Raw genomic sequence first — 23,440 nt, 5'->3', positions numbered from 1 at the left:
AGGTACATGGGATCAAGGGCATAAATGTTACAGGTGGTGATCTCGCGTTGGAAAACCGTTTCATGACCTTTTGGTAGTCAAGTGGGAAAGAACATATAGATCGTTATTGCTTTTCCTCCATTATCCCAATCATTCTCTGGTGAGCCAAGCTTGTATTTTCTTCCCGACGCCATCGCTATGCAGAATTCCTGTCCATTTTGCCCATGTGGTGATCATATATCCATATACTGCTCGGCTCCAGTCTGGATACTCTCTCCGTTCCAAGCATTCCTGATTGTCACTTTTTTCCAACTATTCCTCAGGCTCATCGAACTCTTCGTCCTTCAGCTCCCGTGGTTCTTGCGCTTCGTGGTACTGTATGCAGTCATCAATGTAGCTGAGGATCGACCCGACACTGTCCTCGTCGGTGCAATCCAGCTTGAGGTAGCTGACCATGGCGAAGCTTTCGAGCAGCTGCGCAACAGCTGTGTTGAGGCGCTTGAACGAGGCGCCAGACATCATAGCATTCTTGTCCTGGGGATCGGCGTACTGCTCATCCGGGATGTCCTCGCCGGCCTTTTTCCTGGCCAGGTCCGCCGGATCGTCAAGCAGCAACGAGGTATCCGGTGTAATGAACTTCTTGAGGTCCTTCTTCCTCACTTGATTCTTCACCAGGTCCATCTTGCTGAGGATGTTGATGTGTGGGACTTCCAGCATGATCATGGCACTCATCGCGCTCAAGGAACCCGCAAAGTATTTCGCACGATCGACGACAAAGGTGGCTTCGAGCAGGTATGCGGCGCACAATCGGATATCCAGGGCGCCGGGCGTTGTGAGGAACTTGACGAGGGTAGGAAGGATCGGAATGTGCGTGTAGAGTTCGATCTGTCCGGGCATGTCGAAGATAATGAGGTACTCCTCCGTCAGCGAGTCCAGCGCTTCAGTCAGGAAGTCGAGGTTCTCCATGAGGAACTCGAAGCAGTAGATCAGGCCGCCGTTGGGACCGAGCTTCATCTCGTCCATCACATCCTCCAGCGATATCAGGTCCTTGATGTCGAGATCGGGTGTGTGTTCGAACGATTCGGCGGCGGGATCGAGGTTCACGTAGAAGGCAGAGCGTCGGTTGAGTTGGAGATGTGTGATAAGCGATGCGCAAAAGGTGGACTGGTACACCGAGCCGTGTTAGAGATCCTGTGGAGAGTGCAGATGGGGAAATTGCCGTTGAGTAGAAGTTTAGCCTACCTTTCCCGCACCCGCGGGGCCCATCACCATCACGCCGTACTTGCTCATGGCTGCGATAATGCCCCGACGTCTAGGATGTTCGTATACGGATGGTGGAGAGTAGGAGGGGTTGCTTGTCAACTCTGAGCTGCAGCCCTACTGACGGGAAATGGATGTACGACGGTGATACCGGGGGGGTGATCTGGTGGAAGGATTGGATGTTCGGATGTTGAAATCTGGAACGGAGCTTTGTGGAATAGTCGTCGATGTCTCTTCGGGTTCGGGATGCTGTGTGCTGTGTGACAAGGAAAAGCCCGTCAATGGAAAATGATACGACTGGTGACGAAAAGGTTGCCTCGATGCTCGATCGCCAAACTTTCCACTTCTGATACGGATACTGATAGCGCTGCCGCCGCGCTGCAGGCACCGTTGCCACGGAACATGCCTGCCGGGTGAAGCGCGCCTCGACAATTTTTTGCGGCATCTGCCCCGCAGTGGGGTCACAGCATGTCAATGGCGTTAAATGCGGTGAGTTTGGGAGCTATGCGCGGGCAGGGCTGGCAGGGCAAGGCACCAAAAAGGCACCAGAGTCGTCGGACGAGAGGGCTGCGATGGCGCAATTTCTCCTTCTCCAAAAGAGCGGGTCCGATGTTGCATCCAGACTTCTGACAAAGGTACACGATACCCGGCCGGCTGAAGACAGCACGGGGTGCGCTACAAAATATTCGGGTCGGCCGACGTGTGTTCGGCCGCTGAGCCGTTGCGTGCCGCCGCAAAATGTTCAGATGCCTCACAATGGATGGAAAGAACCTCTACGGATTCGGGCATATCCAAACAGTCGGATCAAGCTCGTGATACCGGACATTTGTCTGTAGTGCACCTTGGGTTCAACCGCCAGCCTGAGAGCCCAACCCAAGATCATGATCCATCCTCCTCCTGCCCGCTCCCCGCTGTCACTTATCATGGCTAATTGCTAAATGATGCTAGTGCCTACACGTGAAAGTGTAAAATGGAGAGATGGTCCATCTTTCTTGCCGTGATCCCCGCGCATAATTCGCCATTGTAGGGAGCCCCGCCCAGCTCCTGCCTGTTTCTTCCTAGTAGCCCTGACACAATCTGTATTTTTGTACAACAATTCGGAGTTGAAGTTTCTCGTTACCCCGCCATCCCGTCTCTGGCGCCCGAGACCCGGCCTCCTTTCCATCAGGGTCCCGCGACTGGATGCAAAATTCCTCAAATACTCCCGCACCTCCCCCGTTCTCTTTCACATAAACTCCGCTCCTTCCTAGTCTTCAACCTCCTTCCTCCTCTTCTCTCTTCATTCCCTCTTGTAGGTTTTGCTTCCTCTGCCAATTGCTTCGTCGCAACCAGAAGGTGAGTCACTTTCAGTCAAGACGAACTCCAACAATCCTAACCCAAAGAGCCCTTTCCCCACGTGTCAAACTCGCGTCCTCTAAAAAAAAAAAAAAAAAAAAAAAAGTTGAGGCATCTTCCACATACTGGACAAGGCAATTGCAGCTCCATTGTGCAGGCTACTTGGTCAAAACACCATCTGGTCTGAACGTGAAGTGTCGCGATTGTAGTCTTTACCACCTCTTTTCTCTCTGCCATCCGAACTTATTATACCATACATTACCCATTACCTTGCCCTCGGGAGACCAGTTGGTTGACCGTGTCCTCTTGCATCTCCTGCAGCCGCATCCACATATTGTCTATTTAACACCTTTCCTCTTCGAGGTACACTCGTTCAGCGCTTGTTTCTCTTTTTTTACGCGCACTTTGCTAACTCTTCCCAGAAACCACATCAGACACAATGGCCACCAACGGTGTTAACGGTGCGAAGCACTACAACGAGGGAACCTTCCTCTTCACCGTAAGTCTTTGCCGACACTCTGCATATGCCGATGACCGGGCCAATCGCTAACCCAGCCTCTTACAGTCCGAGTCCGTCGGTGAGGGTCATCCCGACAAGATCGCCGATCAGGTTTCCGATGCCATTCTCGATGCCTGCTTGGCTGAGGACCCCCTCTCCAAGGTCGCTTGCGAGACCGCCACCAAGACCGGTATGATCATGGTCTTCGGTGAGATCACCACCAAGGCCAAGCTCGACTACCAGAAGGTTGTCCGCAACACCATCAAGGACATCGGCTACGATGACTCCTCCAAGGGCTTCGACTACAAGACCTGCAACCTCCTCGTTGCCATTGAGGAGCAGTCTCCCGATATCGCTCAGGGTCTTCACCTTGACGACCGTCTCGAGAACCTCGGTGCCGGTGATCAGGGTATCATGTTCGGTTATGCCACTGACGAGACTCCCGAGCTCTTCCCCTTGACCCTCCTCTTCGCCCACAAGCTCAACGCTGCCATGTCCGCTGCCCGCCGCGATGGCTCCCTCCCTTGGCTCCGCCCCGACACCAAGACCCAGGTCACCATTGAGTACAAGCACGACAATGGCGCCGTTGTTCCCCTCCGCGTTGACACCGTCGTCATCTCCGCTCAGCACGCTCCCGAGATCACCACCGAGGAGCTCCGCAAGGAGATCCTTGAGAAGATCATCAAGGCCACCATCCCCGCCAAGTACCTCGATGAGAAGACCGTCTACCACGTAAGTTAAAACAACTGTTGATCTAGCCACCGTGGCAGTGTCGCTGACACATTATCCCTACTACAGATCCAGCCTTCCGGTCTCTTCGTCATCGGTGGTCCCCAGGGTGATGCCGGTCTCACTGGCCGTAAGATCATCGTCGACACCTACGGTGGCTGGGGTGCCCACGGTGGTGGTGCCTTCTCCGGCAAGGACTTCTCCAAGGTTGATCGTTCTGCTGCCTACGTCGGTCGCTGGATCGCCAAGTCCCTCGTCGCCGCCGGTCTTGCCCGCCGTGCCCTCGTCCAGCTCTCCTACGCTATCGGTGTCGCTGAGCCCCTCTCCATCTACGTCGATACCTACGGCACCTCCGACAAGACCTCTGATGAGCTTGTCCAGATCATCCGCAACAACTTCGACCTCCGCCCCGGTGTCATCGTCAAGGAGCTCGACCTTGCCAAGCCCATCTACCTCCAGACCGCCAAGAACGGCCACTTCGGCACCAACCAGACCTTCAGCTGGGAGAAGCCTAAGGCTCTCAAGTTCTAAACTGGGACAACTATTTTCGCAGGTGGCTTGGTTGCCCCTGCTGATATAGTCTCATGAATTTGTTGGCTATCTTTTTTTAGATTCTTTTCATTTTGGCATTTTCAATGGGCGTACGGTTGGGTTTAGACATATCCAACGTGTTTCATCTGGTCTTGTTTGCCTCGGAGTTTATGAATAAAAAGAGACATTTCATAAAGAGGTGGTCAGACCGGTGGGTGGTAGGCGTCTTTCAACAAAGACTTGCATGAGCCAGGAAGGCCTAATTCATGACGTTTTGCGATACCCGAAGGGTGACGAACATTTGAGGAAAACAGCATCGGCGTTCAGGGGAAAACAAAAGAACTTCAACATCTTTTCGTTTCCTATCCTATATCCTTAGACGCCGGTAATTGGCCATTGGCTCGGCAGTGGAGGACGGGAGACAGAGAGGTCTCTGTAGGACAGGCAAAAGAAAAAGAAAATGTATGGAGCTCTATGGGGTTTGGATCGTGGAAAAAGGATGATGCCTTTAGATTTTGAGGTATTTAGCGTCTGAAGCGTTACTGGGCGTTAATATGAATGAAGACCCATTTGAGGACACAGGATTTTTGACAGCTCTCATCCGTTTACTTGGCTTCTTCTCCTTGGTGTTGACTTTTAGCGTCGCCTGCCAATTATCATCCCGGGATTGAATTCCTCCCTCGAAAACAAAGAGGAAAATGGAGTCGACAACAAAAGAATGTACAACAGCGTCGCTACTATTGTCTTGCGGCTGCTTGCCCTCAATGAGCGAATCGGATTCGACTCGTGGCAACCTTGTCCGCATTAAACTAATCTCTGCCGTTGAGTTTGTAGCAAGGACATCCCATCATCCGTTCCAGATTCACGACACTGCTCCCAGTAGCCGGAGGCTGGAGCAGAAACATACATTACCTCTAGCCACGCCACCGGTGCAGGCTGATGATCTATGAACACATCCGCGTGTACACCTCTGCATGGATGTAAAAGGGTAGCGTGGTACAAGATGTCTACAGGAAACAAGGGGCGAAAGGGGACAAAACCAGCTTTTTCTTGTGAGAAAAATAAAGTTCTTGCCACTTGCCAAAAACCACGCTACCCTTTTATATCCATGCAGAGGTGTACCTAAGTTTATGTTGCTCGGGCTCGAGAATGTCGATGTATCCCTGATCAGAATTGCCATGCATGTTTCAAGACTCAGAGTTAAGTCAAATTCCATTTGCACGCTCTTCACTTTCCATTCCATTCAGTCTTCGATCTTCCCGACGATCTCCCAACAATCTCGAACCCGTGGATACTAAGAAGCGATGGAAATGAAATCTGGAAATAGGCGTGTGGAAACTTCTTTCTGCCGATCTTTGTTTTGAGCGGGCAGGCGGGGCCCGAACGATCTTCTTCTTGCTATTCTCTTGTGTTCTTCTTTTGGAGTCTTGGGAGTCTCGGGACTTGGGAGTTCAGGTGTGTCAAATCTTTGGGAGGTGTCCCTGGAGCTGGAGCAAGTGAGAGTATCTAGACACCCCTACAAACAGAAAAGCTGAGACCCCCGAGCTTCATCATTCATGCCTGGAATGGTCTCAAGTTTTCTGTCTCGACGCAGTGGCTGGTAGGCAAATGGCGTGAAAACCCCTGATCCATGATTCGACGAATCCATGCTGTGGTACATCGGCCGCAAGGTCCAAGGATGGGACAAAAGGAATCGACTCTGCCTTTTTTTCCCTTCTGCTTTCTTTTCGTTTTCGTGGCTTTGTACAAAGAAGATCAGTTGGAGGGTCCAAGAAATGGAGGCATGCTTAATTTTGTACATAGTTGGGGTCGGTTTTGATATGTCTGGTCCGGGTTGTTTTCTGTACAAGTTCGAATCTCGGAGACATTTGTTCTTAGGCCTTGGGAGATGACCTGAAAGGGAAAGTGTCCTGTTTGTGTAGCGTACTAATTGTCAGTGATGTTTTACATGTTCTACTGTACACTACCTCTATCAGTTCGCACCGGCGTTTTTATCATCCCATAGAGCACTTGAAGGGGTTCTTCAACGGCTGCCCCCTTTGTGTGCTTCCACACATACGCTAGAAGAGTTCCCCGGGGCAGCCTAGGCGCAGAACGCTGACAGCAGAACGCTGACAGCAGAACGGGATCGTGCCGAAGCGCTGTTGCGCAAGTGGAAGCTTGGCCAATTGGGCGCCGAGGCGTTGGCGATGGTGTCCCCGAGGGTGTTCATCTGGAATTCCGTTCTGTGAAGTGCCTGTGAGTAGGGACCGACTCCACATCAATTAACTAGGTTACCACGGCCGGGTCTACAACCACGACAGATGATGTTATCGTTGACTTGCATACGAGAGAGGAGGATCGCCGGCAGGTATGTGATTGCGGTGGTGATACTGCTTGATGTTGCGCAACTCGACATCGCGGTCAAGGGGGCGACGGGACCGACCCGATGGACGGAAAACGTGGTAATGGTCGATCGTGAACAGAGAAAGATGATGAAGAAGTGGCTTGAGCCTGGTGCACAGAATCTACCAACTACCGAGGCAAGCCAATCTGCAAATAGAATGTTCCAATTTGATCATGGAAGGTTTTGAAACCAGGAACTTGGTTGTTGGTGAAGAGAGTCCAGATCTTCTCTACGGAGTCTTTACCCCATTGTCATGTTCTCTTCAGCGGCTCTTCAGCTCAGCTGGCAATTATTGTCATTGGCCGTTGGGCCCAGTGATCCTTGACGACTCACCCGCTCTTTCTTTGCCTTCAATTTTCTTCTCCTTCCCATCCCATCCCATGGTGACAATAGGTGACGGGTGGTGCACCAATATGGCCGAATCCCACAGTCCCTTTCATCTGGTTGGTCGGTTCATAAGTGTGCTAAAGGTGTGTGAAATTCCTTCCCCGAGCCTAGTTTTCCCCTAGAAATTATTAGCCCCACGAAGGATGTCACCGCGCCCACGGTCAAATGTGCTTGTCATTCAGGTACTCGATGAATCCGACTGGATTAAGACTTTGGGACTGGGGTTGGATGGATGACGCCGCCCACGTTTTCTTCGGACCCCCCTGGTTCTTCCGTTAGATAAACCCCTGTATTAGCCCCTATCCTTGCCATTTCGTAGAGTGTTGAAAGTCAAAGAGTGGTTCCCGCCGACTATCCAATCTCCCGTGACAGAGAGCCCAAAAGTTAAGGAGGGTACGGTCCAGAAGGGGGAAGAGAGGCTAACCATTTTGCTTGTGCTGGGGGGAGTTTGTCGAGTTCCTTCCATGTGGGTGACGGGAGAGAGGATTTTGCAAAATCCAATTTCTACCGATTTGCTCAAGCCGCACCCGTTCAGTTGTTGTTGTCGTTGCCCTGATTCGCCATTCCAGCTTTTTTTCTGTCGCAAAAGACCTGACGTACGTGTCGGTGGTGGACTGGTGACACTTGCAAAGTCCGGGCATCTGCTCCGTGGTCCTTTTCATTGATCCAATTTCAATACCTTTCTACCCTCTACTCTTTCTCGATCAACGGTCTCACCCACGCAGCCGTCGCAGGATGGCTCACTTTTGACGAACGCCCAATGTCGAACTTCGAACTTCGAATATCGAACACCGAATCACCGACTGTTCCTTTCACTCGTTCATCGTACAGTGCCTTGCAGCTTGACCTTGGTATCGATTTCTTGTTTGGATAAACTGAAGAGCTGGAACTTTGATGGGATCGCGAGTTGCACCTGAGTCAACTTTTATCAGCTGGAACTTCCCTTTTATGCGCCTTCTCGGATAGGGCCTTAAAACGTACCTCTACCTACCTACCGCATATCGCAGCACTCGGCGGCGCCTCTCCGATTGCCACCTGCCCTTTGCTGCTTGGACAGACGCAACAAACCATCAAATCCACCAAAGAGAAGTGAACAACGGGCCTATTTTTCGCCAAACAAACAAACGCATAGTGCGCCTGCGTTGCGCCTGCACCGCACCCGGCTTTCCCGTACGACACACGCGATCAGCCACAACATACGGGACTAACCTCCGGAGGCCAAGAAGAAGTGACAAAACAGAAAAGAAGCGTTTGAGTGGTGACAAGTCAACAAACAGTGTTGGAGAGACAATCGGTTGACTGAGGGATTCCGAGCGGAGTGACGTGGGCGTGCCCAGTGTATGCGCCGTTCTTGGTGGAGGTGGATCTTGACATTTTCGACGGCCCAGAAGGCGCTGCCGTTGAATCCACCACTGCCGTGATCCCGCAGGCTGTTACTTGCAGCAGCAGCGCCCTAAACGCACAGCACCTGCACCGTCGATATCCCCGATCCGACCAGCTGTACATAGGTACGCCATGGCCGCTATAACAGCTCGGCCGGCCACCATGGAAACGGCGAACCTTCACACCCCCGGTCGTGGGCAGCTCCGACAACAACGATCCCAGCCACAATCCCAGTCCCAGACCTCCCCCTCGTCGTCTGTTCCGGCATCGCCCACGCTCTCCAACCCGGACATGATATTGCCCGACGACCCGTACTACGGCCACGGCAACTCCCCCGACTCCGAGATCGATGCCCGCATCAGGTCCAAGTTCAGGATGTGGAAGAGTGCTCAGGCTGCTGTCACGGCCACTTCAGACTTGCACAAGATGTTCGCCGTCAACTCGGCGCAACTGGGATACGACCAGCAGCAAAACGGATACGGATCGTCGGCTCCTTTGACACCCACCACGCCCATAATATACGGAAATGGAACCATCCTCTCGGATATCGGGGAAGTTACCGAGGTGGAGAGCACTATCGGGCGACCCTCGCCAACTCGCCGCAGAGGTCCAGCTACGCATAGGAGGAACGACAGTATCGATGCCGTGCTGCGGGCAACTTCACCCGTGACGGGCCAGTCGGGATTGGCCAAGAGGCTGAAGCCTAGTTTGACCGCCCAAAAAGAGAGGAGGATGAGCACCGAGAGTACCAGCACGATAACAACCATAACTATGGAGGACCGACCAGCCTTCCTTGCCGACATCAACATAGATGATGCGGCTAGTGTAGATGATAGTGTTTTCCAGGGTGACGATGAGGAAAGCATGGCATCCTCGTATGTTGAGGGGACGATACCTCGAGATCGGAATCGCTTGGGAGTTGTGGAAAGTGAAAATGGTGACAGGCTGTCGACGTACTCGACGACTGCCTTGAGCCGAAGAGCAGAGGCGATTCTGGCCAATGCGAAGAAGAGGTTAACCGTACGTCACTACTTGTAATTTCGTCCCATATATCGGATGTGTAAACTGACTCTTTCGTCTAGACTATGGAGGGTAACCTGAGCCGCGCGCGGAGTTCGCTTCACTACACTGCTCCCTCCCTTTCATCCGATGGCACACCCTCACCTCCTCAGCGAGCAGCGTCTGCCTCTAACCGAATCACCGGGCACCGTTCATCTTCGGCCAACTACTCTGGTCATACGCGAATGACTAGCGATATCGCGATGCGGAACGGGTTGCCATATCGGATATCTATCCAAAGGTCACATAGTGCCATGAGTTCTCACGGAGGAAATAACAGGCAATCAATAACGGCGTCGAAAAGCGCAGAGGCCATCCGAGGAGACTGGGAAGACGACGCCCACCGTCAGACGTACAATATACTAACGGGGAAGGCCCTGCGACCGGATGGAACCGCTCCAGATGACGAGAACGAGAGCCCCATTCATTCCTACCATGGGACCGCTTACGGTAGTGACCATAGTAGCGGAAGCTCGAGGGACATACTTTCGACCCCCGCTCCGACGAGCCAAATGCGAGACATCAAACATCAGATGAAAGATCTTAAGGGCAAAATATCTAGTCTACGGGAACAGGCTCGGGTCGATAGCATCAAGAGACGGAGCGTACAAAGCCTTAGGACGCCTAGCCCGTTCACCCATGCTCAAGTCGATCAATGGTTTACTGAGACGCCCTCGGCCAGGAACTCGGAAATCTTCACGCCTGATACTCTGGAACGAAACCCATGGAACGGCGAGCAAGACTCGAGTCTTGATGGCGAGCACCCAGGAAGCTATGGCCATCTGCGAGGAAATTTGGATAGCGAAGAGGATTCCTACGCGGAGGAGGAGGGCGATATATCGGGCAGCTTCGAGTCAGCCATCGACCATTTCCCTGAACCGGCCTCGGCAACTGTTAACAAGAAAATGTTTTTGGAAGAGGAAGACAACTATGACGCATTTACAGAAAACGGGGACGAGGAATTCGAGGATGCGCAAGAGCTGGATGACGATCAGATGAGCATTGGTGGCGAATCGCTCTATCACGATACTGTTCAACACCAAGTCTCTCATGAAGACCGTGAGGATGCATTTGATTACGAACATTTCTTCTTGCACAGCGCTATGGGAACCCTGAGCCAACAACGCATGGCCAGGCGAGGCAGTGAAACCAGCTACACGTCAGAGGACTCGGTCGAAACCACCCGTGGGCCTGTTACCGACGAAAACACACGGATGAACGGTGGTGGCAGTGATAGTAGGAGCATCAACTTCCACTCTCGAAGCAGGCGAGGAAGCGTCAACTCAATTTCGACCATCGAAACATTCCGAACGGCTCAAGAAGGGCGCCCCAGGAGATGTTACAACGAAGCCGATGATGCCATCAGCGAGGAGGTGTACGAAGAGTATCCCTACGAGGACGAATTCAACCCCGAGCTGGAGAGTACAAGCAAACGCAAAAGCGCCTCCTTCAGCGCCGGGACCGGTAACTCGAGGACCAACAGCCGTGCCCGCGGCTCAACAATATCAAACATCAAAAGCTCCAGCACCGGCACCATCTGCAGCAACCGCGAATCGTACCTTTCGGTCCACGAAGGAGGAAGTGGTCCAGATACTCAGCAGAACGACAACCGCAACAGTGGACTCTTCATACGCCGGGGTGCGATTTCAGCTGCCGCCAGCACTCCCACCCTCGAACACCGTCCTTCTGTCTCCTCCATCGGCTCAGCTGGGAGTGGGACAAATCGCAGTTTCCCCTTGGTGCCGAACAAGCAGCAGAACAGGGGGAATACCGCCAGCACCGTTGTGCCGGCTACTAATACCGCCGTTTCGACCCCCGAAACCGTTTACTTGACGCCGGACCAGGAGCTCAGGAGTATCTCGAGTGTGCTGTTGAGCGAGACGGCGAGTGTATCCGACCAACAGCAACAGGAACCGGAATCGGAGAATCAGAATCAGAATCAGCGATCGGATTCGAGCTTGACCAGCAACAGTATTAGTCTCAACAATCATCCCAACAGCAACTCGGCGGCTCTGCAGGCTCTTTTGCGCGAGGATAAGTACCTTGTCGAGAGACTGGTGGCCAGCCTGGGCAAGTGTGTGTTGGGATTGACGGAGAATGGGAGGGCCAGTGTGGAGAGTCGGATGTACAGGCGGAGGATCGATATGGCGAGGAAGATTTTGGAAGGGTTTGAGGATGGACAGCAGTAACCGATCCTCTCTCTCTGCTTTTTTCTTCTTCTAAATGCATCTTGGTTTTTTTCTTGGTTTCTTGGTGGGTGGGGGGCAGGGCGGTGGCGCAAGCATCGAACGACCGGGCACGAAAAACAAATCATTTATACCCATTTTTTTCGATATTGATCAGATACTTAATGGTTTCTAATACCTACTGAGTTTTCGGTCGAGCAGGCAAGTCGGTTCAGTTGGTCAAGGGTTGGTTCAGCGAACCTTCAAATGGATGGAAAGCGAGAAGTATGGCAACTCGGAGGATTGAAAGATAAGGGGTGGAAGGCTTCAATAGCTAGCCGGTTGGTGCAGTGAGGGTTTTGAAAAGGCGATTTTTGGAGGGTCAACGACAGGTTACCGACCCCATTTAAGGGGGGGATTTGAGCGAGGTGTTATTTTATTTTGTTTCTTGAATTTTTTTTTCTTTTTTGGTCCTTGTCTTCTTTTTGCCGTTATCTGTATTAACATCTTGTGTGTGGAGCTACCAGGCTACCTACCTACCTACTTACATGTATCATGCCTTTTTTTTCGATTCATGTACTATTTTCGATACCCCATTTTTTCCCTCTCTCAGTAAGAAGAAATCTAACAAGAGTTTCTATCCTACCTACTACTATGACAGACAGTCTTCGTGTTCCAGTCTTTTGAGATGGGAGGAGGAAGTGGAAGAGGAAATCAGAAGGGAAGGGTAGTAAGGTATGCTGATGTGATGATGTAAGGCATGGTGAGGCTTGAGGGTGTGAGTGAGAGGTTATGAGGACTTGAGATGGGTGTATTAATCGAACGGAGAACCATACAATGTTTGTTTGCATCACACAGGCAATGGAAAGTACCTACCTACAACTCCAACCGGATAACGTCGGGCGTCTATTCTGTCCGTCTATGCGTGCGTGGACCGAATCTGGTGTCTCAAACAAAGAAACAAACAAACATACTTCGTAAACTCGATCAAACTCGAAACGATCGATAAAGCAGGTCAAAGTCAGCAGTGGTGTGGTGTGGTGCGCCGTTGGTCCTTATGTGAGCTGTCTTGCTTTTTTTTACCCGTTCGTTTGCGTGTGCTAGACAAGGTGTTGTTGGCGGGTAGAGGTGGTCAATGGGCGTGATTACCTTTTTGGAAAGGTAGGTAGGTAGGTAGGTAGGTAGGTAAGATATGGGTTTCATTCCTACATGCTCGGGCATTTGTACCTATTTACCTACCTTAGATTGGTTTTAGGTTATGTTAGGTTAGGTTAGGTGTTGAGTAACGCTTGTGAGTACCTAGTGTAGTGTAGTGAGTGCTCTCGGCGTCTCGGGAGGGCAGGGGAGCAGCAGTGAGTGGGTGAGTGAGTGTCCTGAGACCGGTGAAAGGCTAGAACCTGTATGTAATTCCGAAGCACCCGGAGAGACCAGAGAGGAGAGAGGAGAGAGAGGTCACAAAGAAGTAGCATGATACATGCCAGGGTAAAGAAAGGTGCCATGAAAAATTGGAAGAATTCTAAAACGTTCTTCTATGCGAGATTGGGCAATGTTGTTTGTTTGTGCGACTACGACGATACCTACCTACATACCGGCAACAATGTGGCCGCGCTAGCACCAGCGGTAAGGTAGGAAGGAGAAGAGCGCTCATTACTGCTGACCCTTACTCAACCTTCAACAGACCATCGCTGCTCTCTTGATACATACTAGCTGGGTGGTCTACCTGATAGGCTGATTCTGTCTCTACTCTTTAGGTGTGTATGTGTGCGAATAAGGGTTGATCCCAACGCCAACCCCCCATTCTTTGTTCCACAGGTCTCAGTATTGGTACTCACTCACCAAGTTCGGCCCAAAGTGCAAGAAGGGCGGAAAAGAGGGAGGGAGAGAAGAGAGACGGGAGGCAAAAAGAGAAAAGATGGATGCAACGTTGTCTGGCGTAGGTTCCAGACCGGAACAAAATGATAGAGGTTAGAATATGGTAGGGCGAGCCAAACATACATGAGGAATATAAGACGGTAGAGCTAAAGGGGTTCCTGCTGGATCTTGTGGTGTTTAGGCCTGCCTTTTTGACGGTTTTAGCAGCATGTTTCTCCTGTCGTGAAATGGTTCTATGGAATTGTTTTTTTCTTCGTTGTAGCCGGAAGCTTGCTTTGACTTCTTCGATGTTGTGTCTATTCTCTTGTTTGTCAGCCGGTACGAATACTAGGGCGATTAGGTGTAGCAGATGGGGTTGTATCTGTTGTTGTATCCCTCGTGCTATCCTCCGTACTACCTCTGACACTGGGGAGCGCAATCGATATGAGGATGTTTCTAATGGCTGATGTACGCGCATAGACAAATGCGTGTCTGAAGCTTGGGCATTGTAGTACAGTATCGGGCTTTGACGAGCTTTAAGGGGGAAGACTTGCTTGCTGTGCTCTCTCTCTTTGATACCGAAATCGGGTACGCATGCTTGAGGCTTGAGTGAAAAGGGTTGAGTGGACCGGAACCGTCCTGTTTGGCCTCCCTGAACCTCTGCTGGCCGCTCTCCACCCTCGTCATCCCGCAGTCCCGCTCAACGGCTCTTTGCCAGGCTTACTCTCTGCATATCACATACACAAATCCTGCATCTACCCGCCTTGACCCGTTTCTTGACGCTGCAAGACATGCAGGTCTTGGGTCGCACGCATACAGCAAGGTAGGGGTTTGTCAGCCACCGACCAGACAGACCAGACCAGTCCGTTCAGCCCCAGTCGAGAAGTGAGAAAGAGAAATCCGGGGATCAAAACCATTCCAGGGCTCCCTAAGGTGAGTGTATCCCATACCAGTCCATTCCAGTCGTCTGCTACACAGCTTTCAGAGCTTGAGCTAATCCTTCCTGGTGGGTGGTCCGCACCCAACACCATGATCGAGACATGCATCCAGGTCGCATACACTGGCACACATTACACGCTTTGGTATCAAATCTTGCCTCACTAACCCTTCCTCAGCCTGCCGTACGACCTGGGCGCGCCCGTTTCCCTATTTGCACAGAGAGGAGACAAGTGTCTCGCTTGTTCTTGTCCAGACATTGCTCGCTAGTCCAGTCCGCTGCCGGCTGGCCGTCCTACTTGGTGTGAGTTGGGCATGTAGCACTTGGAAACACTTCTCATGTTACAATGACTCGGGCGCCTGGAGGCAGAGGGAATATGAGCGGAGAAGAGTGCGAAGTGAAAGATTCTTCCGTTCGGTCGAGTGGCGGCTCGGGGTTTTATTGATCCCGGGATTGTGTTGTGCTGGCAACGGACGAGTGATGGTGGGCAGTAAGATTTGGTGTTGGACTTTTACTGATTCCTGGGGAAAGAGCTCTTGTGCCATAAAGGTTCAGCCGAGGAAGCTGACTTTCATAATTGGAAGGTCCAACAGCTGAGTAAATCCCATGTCGTTGGACGGGAAGGCTTTATGGAAAGGAAAGTGCAGAGGAAATTCTCCCAACTCAGAAAGGGAAATCAACCAGGGGAGTTCGTCAGGGCCAGAACGGGAACTTTCACATTTTGCACACACATCGGGGCAAAGTCAACAAGGAAAGTTTCATCTAAGAGAAACGAAAAAGGAGGGGGTTTCCCAGCCTGTCTATACATGTGCCGTCACACATTGCACGACACCCGTCATCGGCCGGTTATCATCTGTGTGACTACTTTGAGGTCAGTCATTTTTGGTTTGAAGAGGGAAAGCCAGTCCAGTCACTCAGTCAGCCTAGGGTGAGGCGAAGCGAAACCAACCGTTGGGAGTACGGTCGGGCTTCCTTCGTTTCTCTTTTCCTTCTTCTGTGATGTACACGTAACTCCTTTCGTGATTCGTCAAGCTTTCCTCGAACGAATTCTCTTAAACACAGGGCAGATTCAACAAGCGACGACGGCATAGCTGGAAGACGGAGAAATTCAACCCATTCAAGCTTCAACACCACACCCAAATCATCATCTTACACTTTACCACCCTGAACCAAGTCCATCATATAACCCAGGTATGTCTCAGACCCTTTTCCGTTCTTACATAGCTTGTTATTTTTGCACTGGTGATGCCTGTCGACATGATGGCGCAGGACAACGATCGGGACATCGGACGACAAAGATGACTCAGTACAATAACTACGGGCTAGTTATGTGGTGTCCAACTGCTCCTATTTGACTTGGCATCCTAGGCTTGGGCATTCATGACAGATGTCAAAGGGTTTGAACGGGCTGGACCTCAACACGGAAGCGCTAACTCTAAGTTTCCTCACAGTCGGTCGTTTCGGGCTGCTACTGCTCTCTTGCTCCTTCCACAATTCTACTCTGAGCAAATCAAACCTACCTTGACGAGGAAGGCACCATACACGCGCATCCTACCCCATAGACACGAATTTTGCTCCATCTCGAAAAAGAGTCTTCCCAAGTGCTTGACGCCCACCCAAGTAGTCTTCCTGCTTGACATCACCTCCGGTTCGCGGGATGACCAACTGTTCTCCCTGCTCTCCAGCCAGTCAGCGAAACCCATCGCCTCAGGAATTCACAACAACTCGGAGGAGTATACCGAACCTGTCTCTTCGTTGACTCTTTTCGCAGAGATAACCTCGAAAGTCTTTTCCTTTGTTTTTCTACATTTCTCAGCATGACTCTTCCATCATATCGCCATGACAGCAACGAGAACAATGACGTCCATTCCCTTTCAGACATCACCGAGGAGATTCACAGGACTGATCGAACAGTGTCCAATGAAAGCAAACAAAAACATCAACAAACACAGGAGGAACACTCGGGCATAGATCAACATGCATCAAGGTCGCCAGTTCGCCGGGTTCTTCTCACCTTCACGTTAGTATCCGCCTCCATTGCCAGTGACATGAGATTGGCTGACACCTACCACTCACAGCATATGCGCCGGTCTCATGTTCTCGTGCCTGGACACATCCATCGTCTCGACTGCCTTGGTTTCAATATCGCTGGATTTAGGTGATACTCAAGATGCTCCTTGGACCATTCTAGGATATCTCTTAACATACATGAGTGAGTACCTCTCCGGACTTGCTCCACGTGAGATTCTTGCTGCCACATTGCTTTTAATGGGCGGAGTAAGCAATTGCTGAGAATATTGCTGATTGTATTCCAAAAAAACATAGGCTTCGCCGTCGGTTTCTCCAAATTGAGCGATATTTACGGTCGAAGAAACCTTCTCGCCATTGCCTGGGTTTTCTTTTCTGGGTTCTCGGTCTGGTGTGCCCTTGCCGGGTCTATGAAGCAACTGTAGGCTAGATCCCGAATTACTCAGTCCCAGACGCTTCACCATTAACACAATCTACTTGCCTTTTAGAATCGCAGCACGAGCGCTTCAAGGGATTGGTGGCTCGGGACTCTACAGCTTAGCGCAAGTCTGTCTTCTCGAGCAAGGGCCCAGTAAGCCCGAGATGGTGGGCGCGCTGGTCGGCATTACCCTTTCCATCTCATACGTCCTGGGTCCATTGCTAGGAGGCGGAATTTCGGCTGGATGGACTTGGAGAGGCATCTTCTGGATTAAGTTGGTCTTCCTTCTCCAAGTTGATGACAACCTGAGACATTTCTTTTTTCTAACCGGGTTCATCACAGTGTCCCATGCGGCGCGCTCGCCCTCATAGGTATCTACTCGCTCTGGCCGGACGACCGACGACAACAATACGAAGGATGGACGGGCATCCGCAAAATCGACTTTCTCGGCAACTTTCTCCTCATTGTAGCCTCGATTCTTCTGGTATTTGGTGTACAAGAAGCTGGCTCGTACGTGTGGAAGTGGTCTAGCCCAGTCATCATCTGGTCTCTGGTGATAGCTGGGTTGAGCTGGATTCTTTTGGGAGTCTGGGAGACGTATCTGTTTTACGGACGAAACCATCACATTCAGCCGATCTTCCCCGTGCGATTGGCGACAGGCCGCGTCTATCTATCAACCATCATGTATGTCTTGGCTCCCGGTGTTCTTTTTTAACACATCACGACAACACTTTGGTCGTATGCAATTTGCGCTAACTAAACGGTGTAGAGTCACGTTTCTTACAGGTCTTGTCTATATTTCCCTAGTCATCAAAATTCCCGAACGATTCCAAGTCATCTACGGCGACAGCGCCCTTCGAGCTGGTATTCATCTCCTCCCGATGTTGGGCTCCTGTGCCTTCGGATCTACCCTAGCCGGAAGCATCTCCAAGAAACGAAACCTCACAAGCCACACTCTTGCGGCCGGGAATTCGCTCCAGGTGATAGGGCTGGGACTGGTATATGGGTTTTCGCACACGACGGAGCGAGGTGATATCCGATATATACTGGGGTTTACGGCCATATATGGGTTTGGCGTCGGCTTGTGCTTCGCCGCCTGTACCATGATCGCGGCTATCGAGGCTCGCCACGGAGACTTAGCCGCTGCACAAGGAGCCGTTGCGCAGGTACGAGTGCTTGGCGGCTCGCTGGGTCTAGGCATCTGCACCATTATTTTTAACGACATATTGCAGAGATCTCTCGGTCCTGCCACGGAGGCTGGCAGATTTCCTGCGACTGTCCTCGACCAGCTTCACAGGAGCCCGCTGGCCGTGTTCATGCTTCCCCCTGAGCAGCAAGCTTTGGTCAAGACGGTATACTCGGACGCGTTCAGGTTTCAGATGCTCCTGATGGTGGCAGTGGCGGCGGTGGCCGTTTTGGCTAGCTTGGGAACATATAGGTCGAAACCGCCCGCTGTTGTTGATACGATGATCCACCACAAGGAGTTGGCGGCACGACCTAGCGACACCGAGTTGGAAAGCGCGAGTAGTGTCCGCTCACTGGTTCGTGGAGTCAGCTGAGTGATTCGCACATTCTTCGGTTCTGTTCTTTCACCCTTTCTCTTCTGCTTCAGTTTTGTCTTTCTACTTTCTAGGTTTTGGTGCCTGGTGCATCATCGGTAACAGTTCCATTGGACAATATTCTGCCCTACATTCAGCGTGCGTCGTACACTCTATACAGTTACTAGATGGGATTTCTTTGCGGGGTTTGGTCTTATGTTGACGCAATGATGCCTAGGTTTCGTTATGATCATCTACCTCGGGGCGTATTTTCTTTTTACCTGTGTGTTAGTGTCTAAGTAGGTTCGCTTTCATTTTATTGATTTGTGGGAGCTCGTGTGTGCCATTGGGGGGGTGTAAAATATCTAGTCATGAGGCCATGTACTACCGGAACAAATGGCCAAACCTGAGAATGGAACGAGGCCAACTCGGATGTCGCGCGAATAGAACTGACGACAAGGTCAGACCATACTTCTTTGGCTGAACCTGAGCTGCTAACATTGAATGTGACGATGATATGTAAAGCGTGTAATTTCCCCTATGGTATGGCTGAATGGGTTATACCGAGATACATTTGCAAATTTTGATGCGGCCGTTAATAGTGGCCTACATAGGACCGGATCGGAATCATAAGGAGGCGTTGAGACATTCCCTAACTGATATAGAAAGATGGTGGTGTAACACACCCAATTTGGAGTTTGCTCATGGATGTCAGGTACATGTTACTGGTGGTCTGTTTCGGAGGAGGAAGATAACCATCTCCGAAGGCAGCTGAAAATTACTGCCGGGTTCTTGCCTTCATGAATGTGTAAGGAATGATGAGTATACAGTAAACCGCGTGGAAGATCCATTCCACTGACGTAGTTAAGCTACGCCACTGTAAATTCTCTGGACGATTTGTCGTGCTGGCTGAAGACAACCTTGCGTGTGCATTGCAGCAGGTATGGTCCATCAAAGCACAAGTATAATCTCACAATTATTCCAAGGTTGGCAAAGCCCGGAGGACGTATGTTTAGTCATTAATCGATCATCATATTCAAGGTTATGGTTATGTATGTACTTTGCTTCTATAGTTCGTATGTGGCGGTCAGACACAGCAATCTCTGGTCGGTCTATTTCATCATTACAACGGGTATCTCCATCATCATCGTCTTCCAATCCTCCTCATTTCCTTCCGAGTCCCTCTCTTCAAGCGTAAACATAGCACAATGGCTCATCCCCGACAGTGTTCATCAACTTCTTGATCTGGATCGACGGGAAGTCAGGATGGATATCCAAAAACTCCTCCACCGTCACGTTGTCACTAGGCGGCTGGTCCAAGATGGTGTGCGTCCCGAACACGCCCTGGCGGTTCGCGAAATCCAGGTTCTGCCAGATCCACCACATGCGATCGATCTGCGAGTGATGCAGCCAGAAGGCCGGGTCGCCGCAGCTGATAAAGGCGTCAGAGCCCGGGTCGCCGCCGATGGTGAAGTGGCCGCCAAAATGCACGCTCTTGGCGTCCTTGAAGGGCGCGTAGCGCGTGTCGTTGTTGTAACGGAGGTCGCCCTCGATGGCGGCGCGGAAGATCTCGATGTCGGGCGAGGACAGGATCAGGTTCGTCGAGTTGCGGAAAGTATTCTCGGTGCGGAGCACGGCCGTGTTCAGGTCGCGCTTGAGGCAGCGCGTGTTTTTGGCCGTGGGATTTGCGGCCGAGGAGTATGTCGGCGAGCCGTAGTCCGGAAGAGCGACGGGGCCGAGATGCGTCTGCATGCCGCCGAAGGGACCCTTGGTTACACAGCCGGAGCCGTTGCCGGCCGGAAGGTTGGTGGGACCACGGTCGGGCCAGATGGGCATCGTGAGACCCTCGTGGGCGATGTACTCGCCGTTGCCGCCGAGGGAGGTGTCGGAGCCGTCGAAGACGGGGGATTTGGTGACGTCTTTGGTGTCCATTCCCCATTCCCAGTAGGGGAGACCACCTGTTGATTGGAATGTTAGTATTGGTTGTGCGTGCGTGGTAGTAAAGGGGAATGGTAGGAAGTGAACGTACCCTTCCAGCCACAGGCTTCTAGCTTCTTCTCATATTGGTGGATAAAGAGACGATGCCAGGAAAGGAACAAGCCGGAGTAGTGGACGTTGACGGTGTTGATCAGATGGATCCATGTGAAGTCATCGTAGCCTGTTACAGCTCCCTCGATGTCGGGGAAGACACTGGGCGATTTTTGAATGCACTGAACAGCCTTGATAAACTGGCGGCGCTGACCAGGAGGGAGAGTACGCCTAGAATGCTGTTAGTGTGGTTTTTCTTTGGCAGCTTCTTTCCATGCGTGGATACATACCATTCCTGTCTAACTTTGACCTTGTTCGCCTTGCATGACCCCTTGAAGTTCTTGTAGGCGTTTGCGCTGGCAAGCTTGTTGAGAGTAGCGAGAGCCGCGCCGGAGTCGATAGCTTGCTGGTTGAAGGTGGGAAGGTTCAGGGCAGATGCCGTGCTGGCAAGAACTCCCGAAAGGGCAAGAGCGGATGTAAGATGCATGATGGCGGGCCTGATCTCTTCCGAGGATATCGACTTGAGATTACTGGGGAGGTGAGGGGAACACTGATAAAGGCAAGATCAACAGACAGACGGTCTTCCAAAACCTTTATACAATTACATCTTGTCCTTCGAGCCCATTACATTCTCACCTTTGATCATGTATTCATGCTGCGGGTTCTCGGCTCGTACTCGCTTCACGGCCTCTTCCGATTCCTGAAGGTCCGAGCGAAGGCCACTCTGCCGAATTTTGCATACTTCCACGTTTCCTAGACCCAAAAACATACCTGCCGTTGAAACCGTCTTGCCGGTTTTACCTCATGGAAACGCCTCTATCCTATGTTTAGCTAAGCGTAGGAACAGGAAGCGAAGTTGGCGAAGGTCTAAGCGCACTTGATAACGGCAATGACCGCGTGGCGTACGGAGCGTATTGGCTGCTCGGGCTTCCAGAAGGTATAGGCCGCGGTACCGAGACATAGACAATGATACTCTGCATAGGAGTATCGGTTCTGGAACGGCAAGTGTTATGATCCCTGCAGTCTTTTGCTTCTTTGCTACCCAAGCTCGCCAAGGAGTCCCAGGACATGCGGTTGGTTCCTGGCGAGAGGAGTTGAGACCAATGAACTCGGCGACCATTGAACGCAAAGCAATTAATTTTCTTCAGAGTCCGAAAGATGTCATTGAATTAAGAACCCGAGCCTCACGAGTCCGAGGACGGCATGGAACTGTATTGACTTGTTTATGTTAGTCACATTCTCATAGTAAGGGATGGGGAAAACACACCCCAAGGGATATTCGGAGAGATATTTGGCCTTGGAGGCATACCTTACAGTTACACAGACGATGGAGGTTGGGAACAGACGCTCGAACAGAGAACATGGCCTATCATTCGACCGCTTGTGGGGTCCATTTTCTCCTTTCTTGGGGTGTTACTGTGCTAACGACGTGGTTAGCTTTGAATAACTACTGCAGAGTTTGAATTGACGAGTTGGTAGGTGGGAAACTCAGTGTCTTTTTGTTTATTTTTGGTCAACTCCTCCGAAATTATCCACGACGTTCTGCCTCTTCGTCATGTGCTTTGGCCGCCTAATACCACCTCGGCCGTAGCGGAAACACTCTTCAGGCTTAAAGGGATTGTGTTAAAGAGGAGCATGGAACACCCCATGTTTTGCTCCTCCAATCTCCCGCCACGGGAAGGAGACCGGGATACCGGGAAGTTCGTCCGTTCTGTCCCTCTAAAATCGTGCCCCGAGTTTGTGCATATGAAGTGGAAGTTCCCAGGAGCCAGGTTCGAGAATGGTCTAGTGCTGACTCTTTATGTAATGCAACATAAACAACCGTGGGTTGTTGGGTTTTTACATATTAGAAGGCACCATTGCCCCCGTAGACCCTGTTAACATCCTAGGCGTCCTGGAGTGTCTGGTTCGCTCTTGACCTCTTGTCGTACCACCCGCAATGCATCCAAATTACCAAATCGAACCAAGATATCTCAAGATATCTGAGGGACACTCTGATCACCAGTAAGCATGCAATTAACAAGCGTGCTATAGCCAGGCATCAGAACATCAGTTTGCTTGAAGTGGTAAAGCTTGCGGAACCTGTGGGACTGACAGGTGAAAATCCCCCAGATACTTGAGAATCCCCCCAGGGAATCCCCTAGATGCTCGCAAATCCCCCAACAAATCCTCGTCGTCAAACAGACGCTCACTTCGTACACCCTGTGACACAGTAGTAGCCTAGGATCGTAGTTTAAGGTCGTAGTGGCCGTCTTGGCTCGTCTAAGTCCGGCCTTGGACTCAACGGGGACTCATCCCGGAGCTAGGGCCAGTCGTCTCCATTCTCCAAGGGTTACTGGCAGAACATCGAATCGAAAAGTCGCCTTTTCCAACCCCCAGCGAATACCTATCATGATCTTTCCGACCTCAAAGTCGAAATCATTTATGCTCCACAGATAAAGCGGCCTTAGTCCAAATACATCCCAGGTGTGCGTAATCCCGATTGGAGGGCAAAGACGGACTCTTTGGTCGTTCGCCTTTTCTTCTCTACTTCCTGGCGAAAAGATGAAGGAAGGAGGAAAAGGTCTGGAGTAAGACGGAGAAACAAAAGAGGTGAACAAGGAGAAAGAGATAAGTCGTAGTATTCAAGTGCCCTCTCAGAACCAGGCGGCGGCAATTCCCGGACGGGTACCGCACACGGTGGGACTCGGTTCGGCCGATAGAGATGCGGATGGGGCAGAAAGCGCAAACCGAAGGTCTTGCAGCCTGCTAGAGAGACCGGGGGATTGTCAGACGGATGCAGATTGCAGCGGGACGAAGTGATTCCAGTGATGGCGACATGCTTGAGTTACGGCTTGTGGAGGAGAAGAGGAAAAGGAGGCATGTCAGGTCCGTTGGGCAGATAAATACGCGTCTCGCTCTGCAAATGGAAGTGCACCTTCCACACG

The 23,440-nt window shown here is 51.4% G+C and overlaps 5 protein-coding genes across 5 annotated transcripts; 3 read left to right on the top strand and 2 right to left on the bottom strand.

The window, feature by feature from the left end:
* Positions 1 to 118: 118 nt before the first annotated feature.
* On the bottom strand, positions 119 to 1,603 carry SMAC4_04317 (uncharacterized protein). Its single transcript, XM_003350965.2, has 2 exons — positions 1,222 to 1,603; positions 119 to 1,143 (listed from the first exon to the last, which is right to left on the bottom strand). The coding sequence occupies exons 1-2, from the start codon at positions 1,267 to 1,269 to the stop codon at positions 292 to 294; spliced, it is 900 nt and encodes a 299-aa protein (XP_003351013.1). The 5' UTR covers positions 1,270 to 1,603; the 3' UTR covers positions 119 to 291.
* Positions 1,604 to 2,305: 702 nt separating this feature from the next.
* SMAC4_04316 (uncharacterized protein) lies at positions 2,306 to 4,905 on the top strand. Its single transcript, XM_003350964.2, has 4 exons — positions 2,306 to 2,574; positions 2,997 to 3,073; positions 3,140 to 3,805; positions 3,872 to 4,905. Exons 2-4 carry the CDS (start codon positions 3,014 to 3,016, stop codon positions 4,331 to 4,333), a joined length of 1,188 nt encoding a protein of 395 aa, XP_003351012.1. The 5' UTR covers positions 2,306 to 2,574; positions 2,997 to 3,013; the 3' UTR covers positions 4,334 to 4,905.
* A 3,381-nt stretch (positions 4,906 to 8,286) lies between these two features.
* On the top strand, positions 8,287 to 13,211 carry SMAC4_04315 (uncharacterized protein). The gene is made up of 2 exons (XM_003350963.2): positions 8,287 to 9,509; positions 9,572 to 13,211. The coding sequence occupies exons 1-2, from the start codon at positions 8,622 to 8,624 to the stop codon at positions 11,735 to 11,737; spliced, it is 3,054 nt and encodes a 1,017-aa protein (XP_003351011.1). The 5' UTR covers positions 8,287 to 8,621; the 3' UTR covers positions 11,738 to 13,211.
* A 2,508-nt stretch (positions 13,212 to 15,719) lies between these two features.
* SMAC4_04314 (uncharacterized protein) lies at positions 15,720 to 18,979 on the top strand. Its single transcript, XM_003350962.2, has 5 exons — positions 15,720 to 16,521; positions 16,580 to 16,713; positions 16,827 to 17,221; positions 17,290 to 17,631; positions 17,717 to 18,979. Exons 3-5 carry the CDS (start codon positions 17,112 to 17,114, stop codon positions 18,504 to 18,506), a joined length of 1,242 nt encoding a protein of 413 aa, XP_003351010.1. The 5' UTR covers positions 15,720 to 16,521; positions 16,580 to 16,713; positions 16,827 to 17,111; the 3' UTR covers positions 18,507 to 18,979.
* Positions 18,980 to 19,510: 531 nt separating this feature from the next.
* On the bottom strand, positions 19,511 to 21,063 carry SMAC4_04313 (uncharacterized protein). Its single transcript, XM_003350961.2, has 3 exons — positions 20,804 to 21,063; positions 20,515 to 20,744; positions 19,511 to 20,443 (listed from the first exon to the last, which is right to left on the bottom strand). The coding sequence occupies exons 1-3, from the start codon at positions 20,998 to 21,000 to the stop codon at positions 19,674 to 19,676; spliced, it is 1,197 nt and encodes a 398-aa protein (XP_003351009.1). The 5' UTR covers positions 21,001 to 21,063; the 3' UTR covers positions 19,511 to 19,673.
* Between the last annotated feature and the right edge of the window lie 2,377 nt (positions 21,064 to 23,440).

Source organism: Sordaria macrospora, chromosome 1, assembly GCF_033870435.1.
Source record: "Sordaria macrospora chromosome 1, complete sequence".
Classification (NCBI taxonomy): domain Eukaryota; kingdom Fungi; phylum Ascomycota; class Sordariomycetes; order Sordariales; family Sordariaceae; genus Sordaria; species Sordaria macrospora.
The sequence above is the reverse complement of the archived record's forward strand: the minus strand, read 5'-3'. Positions and strand labels throughout refer to the sequence as shown.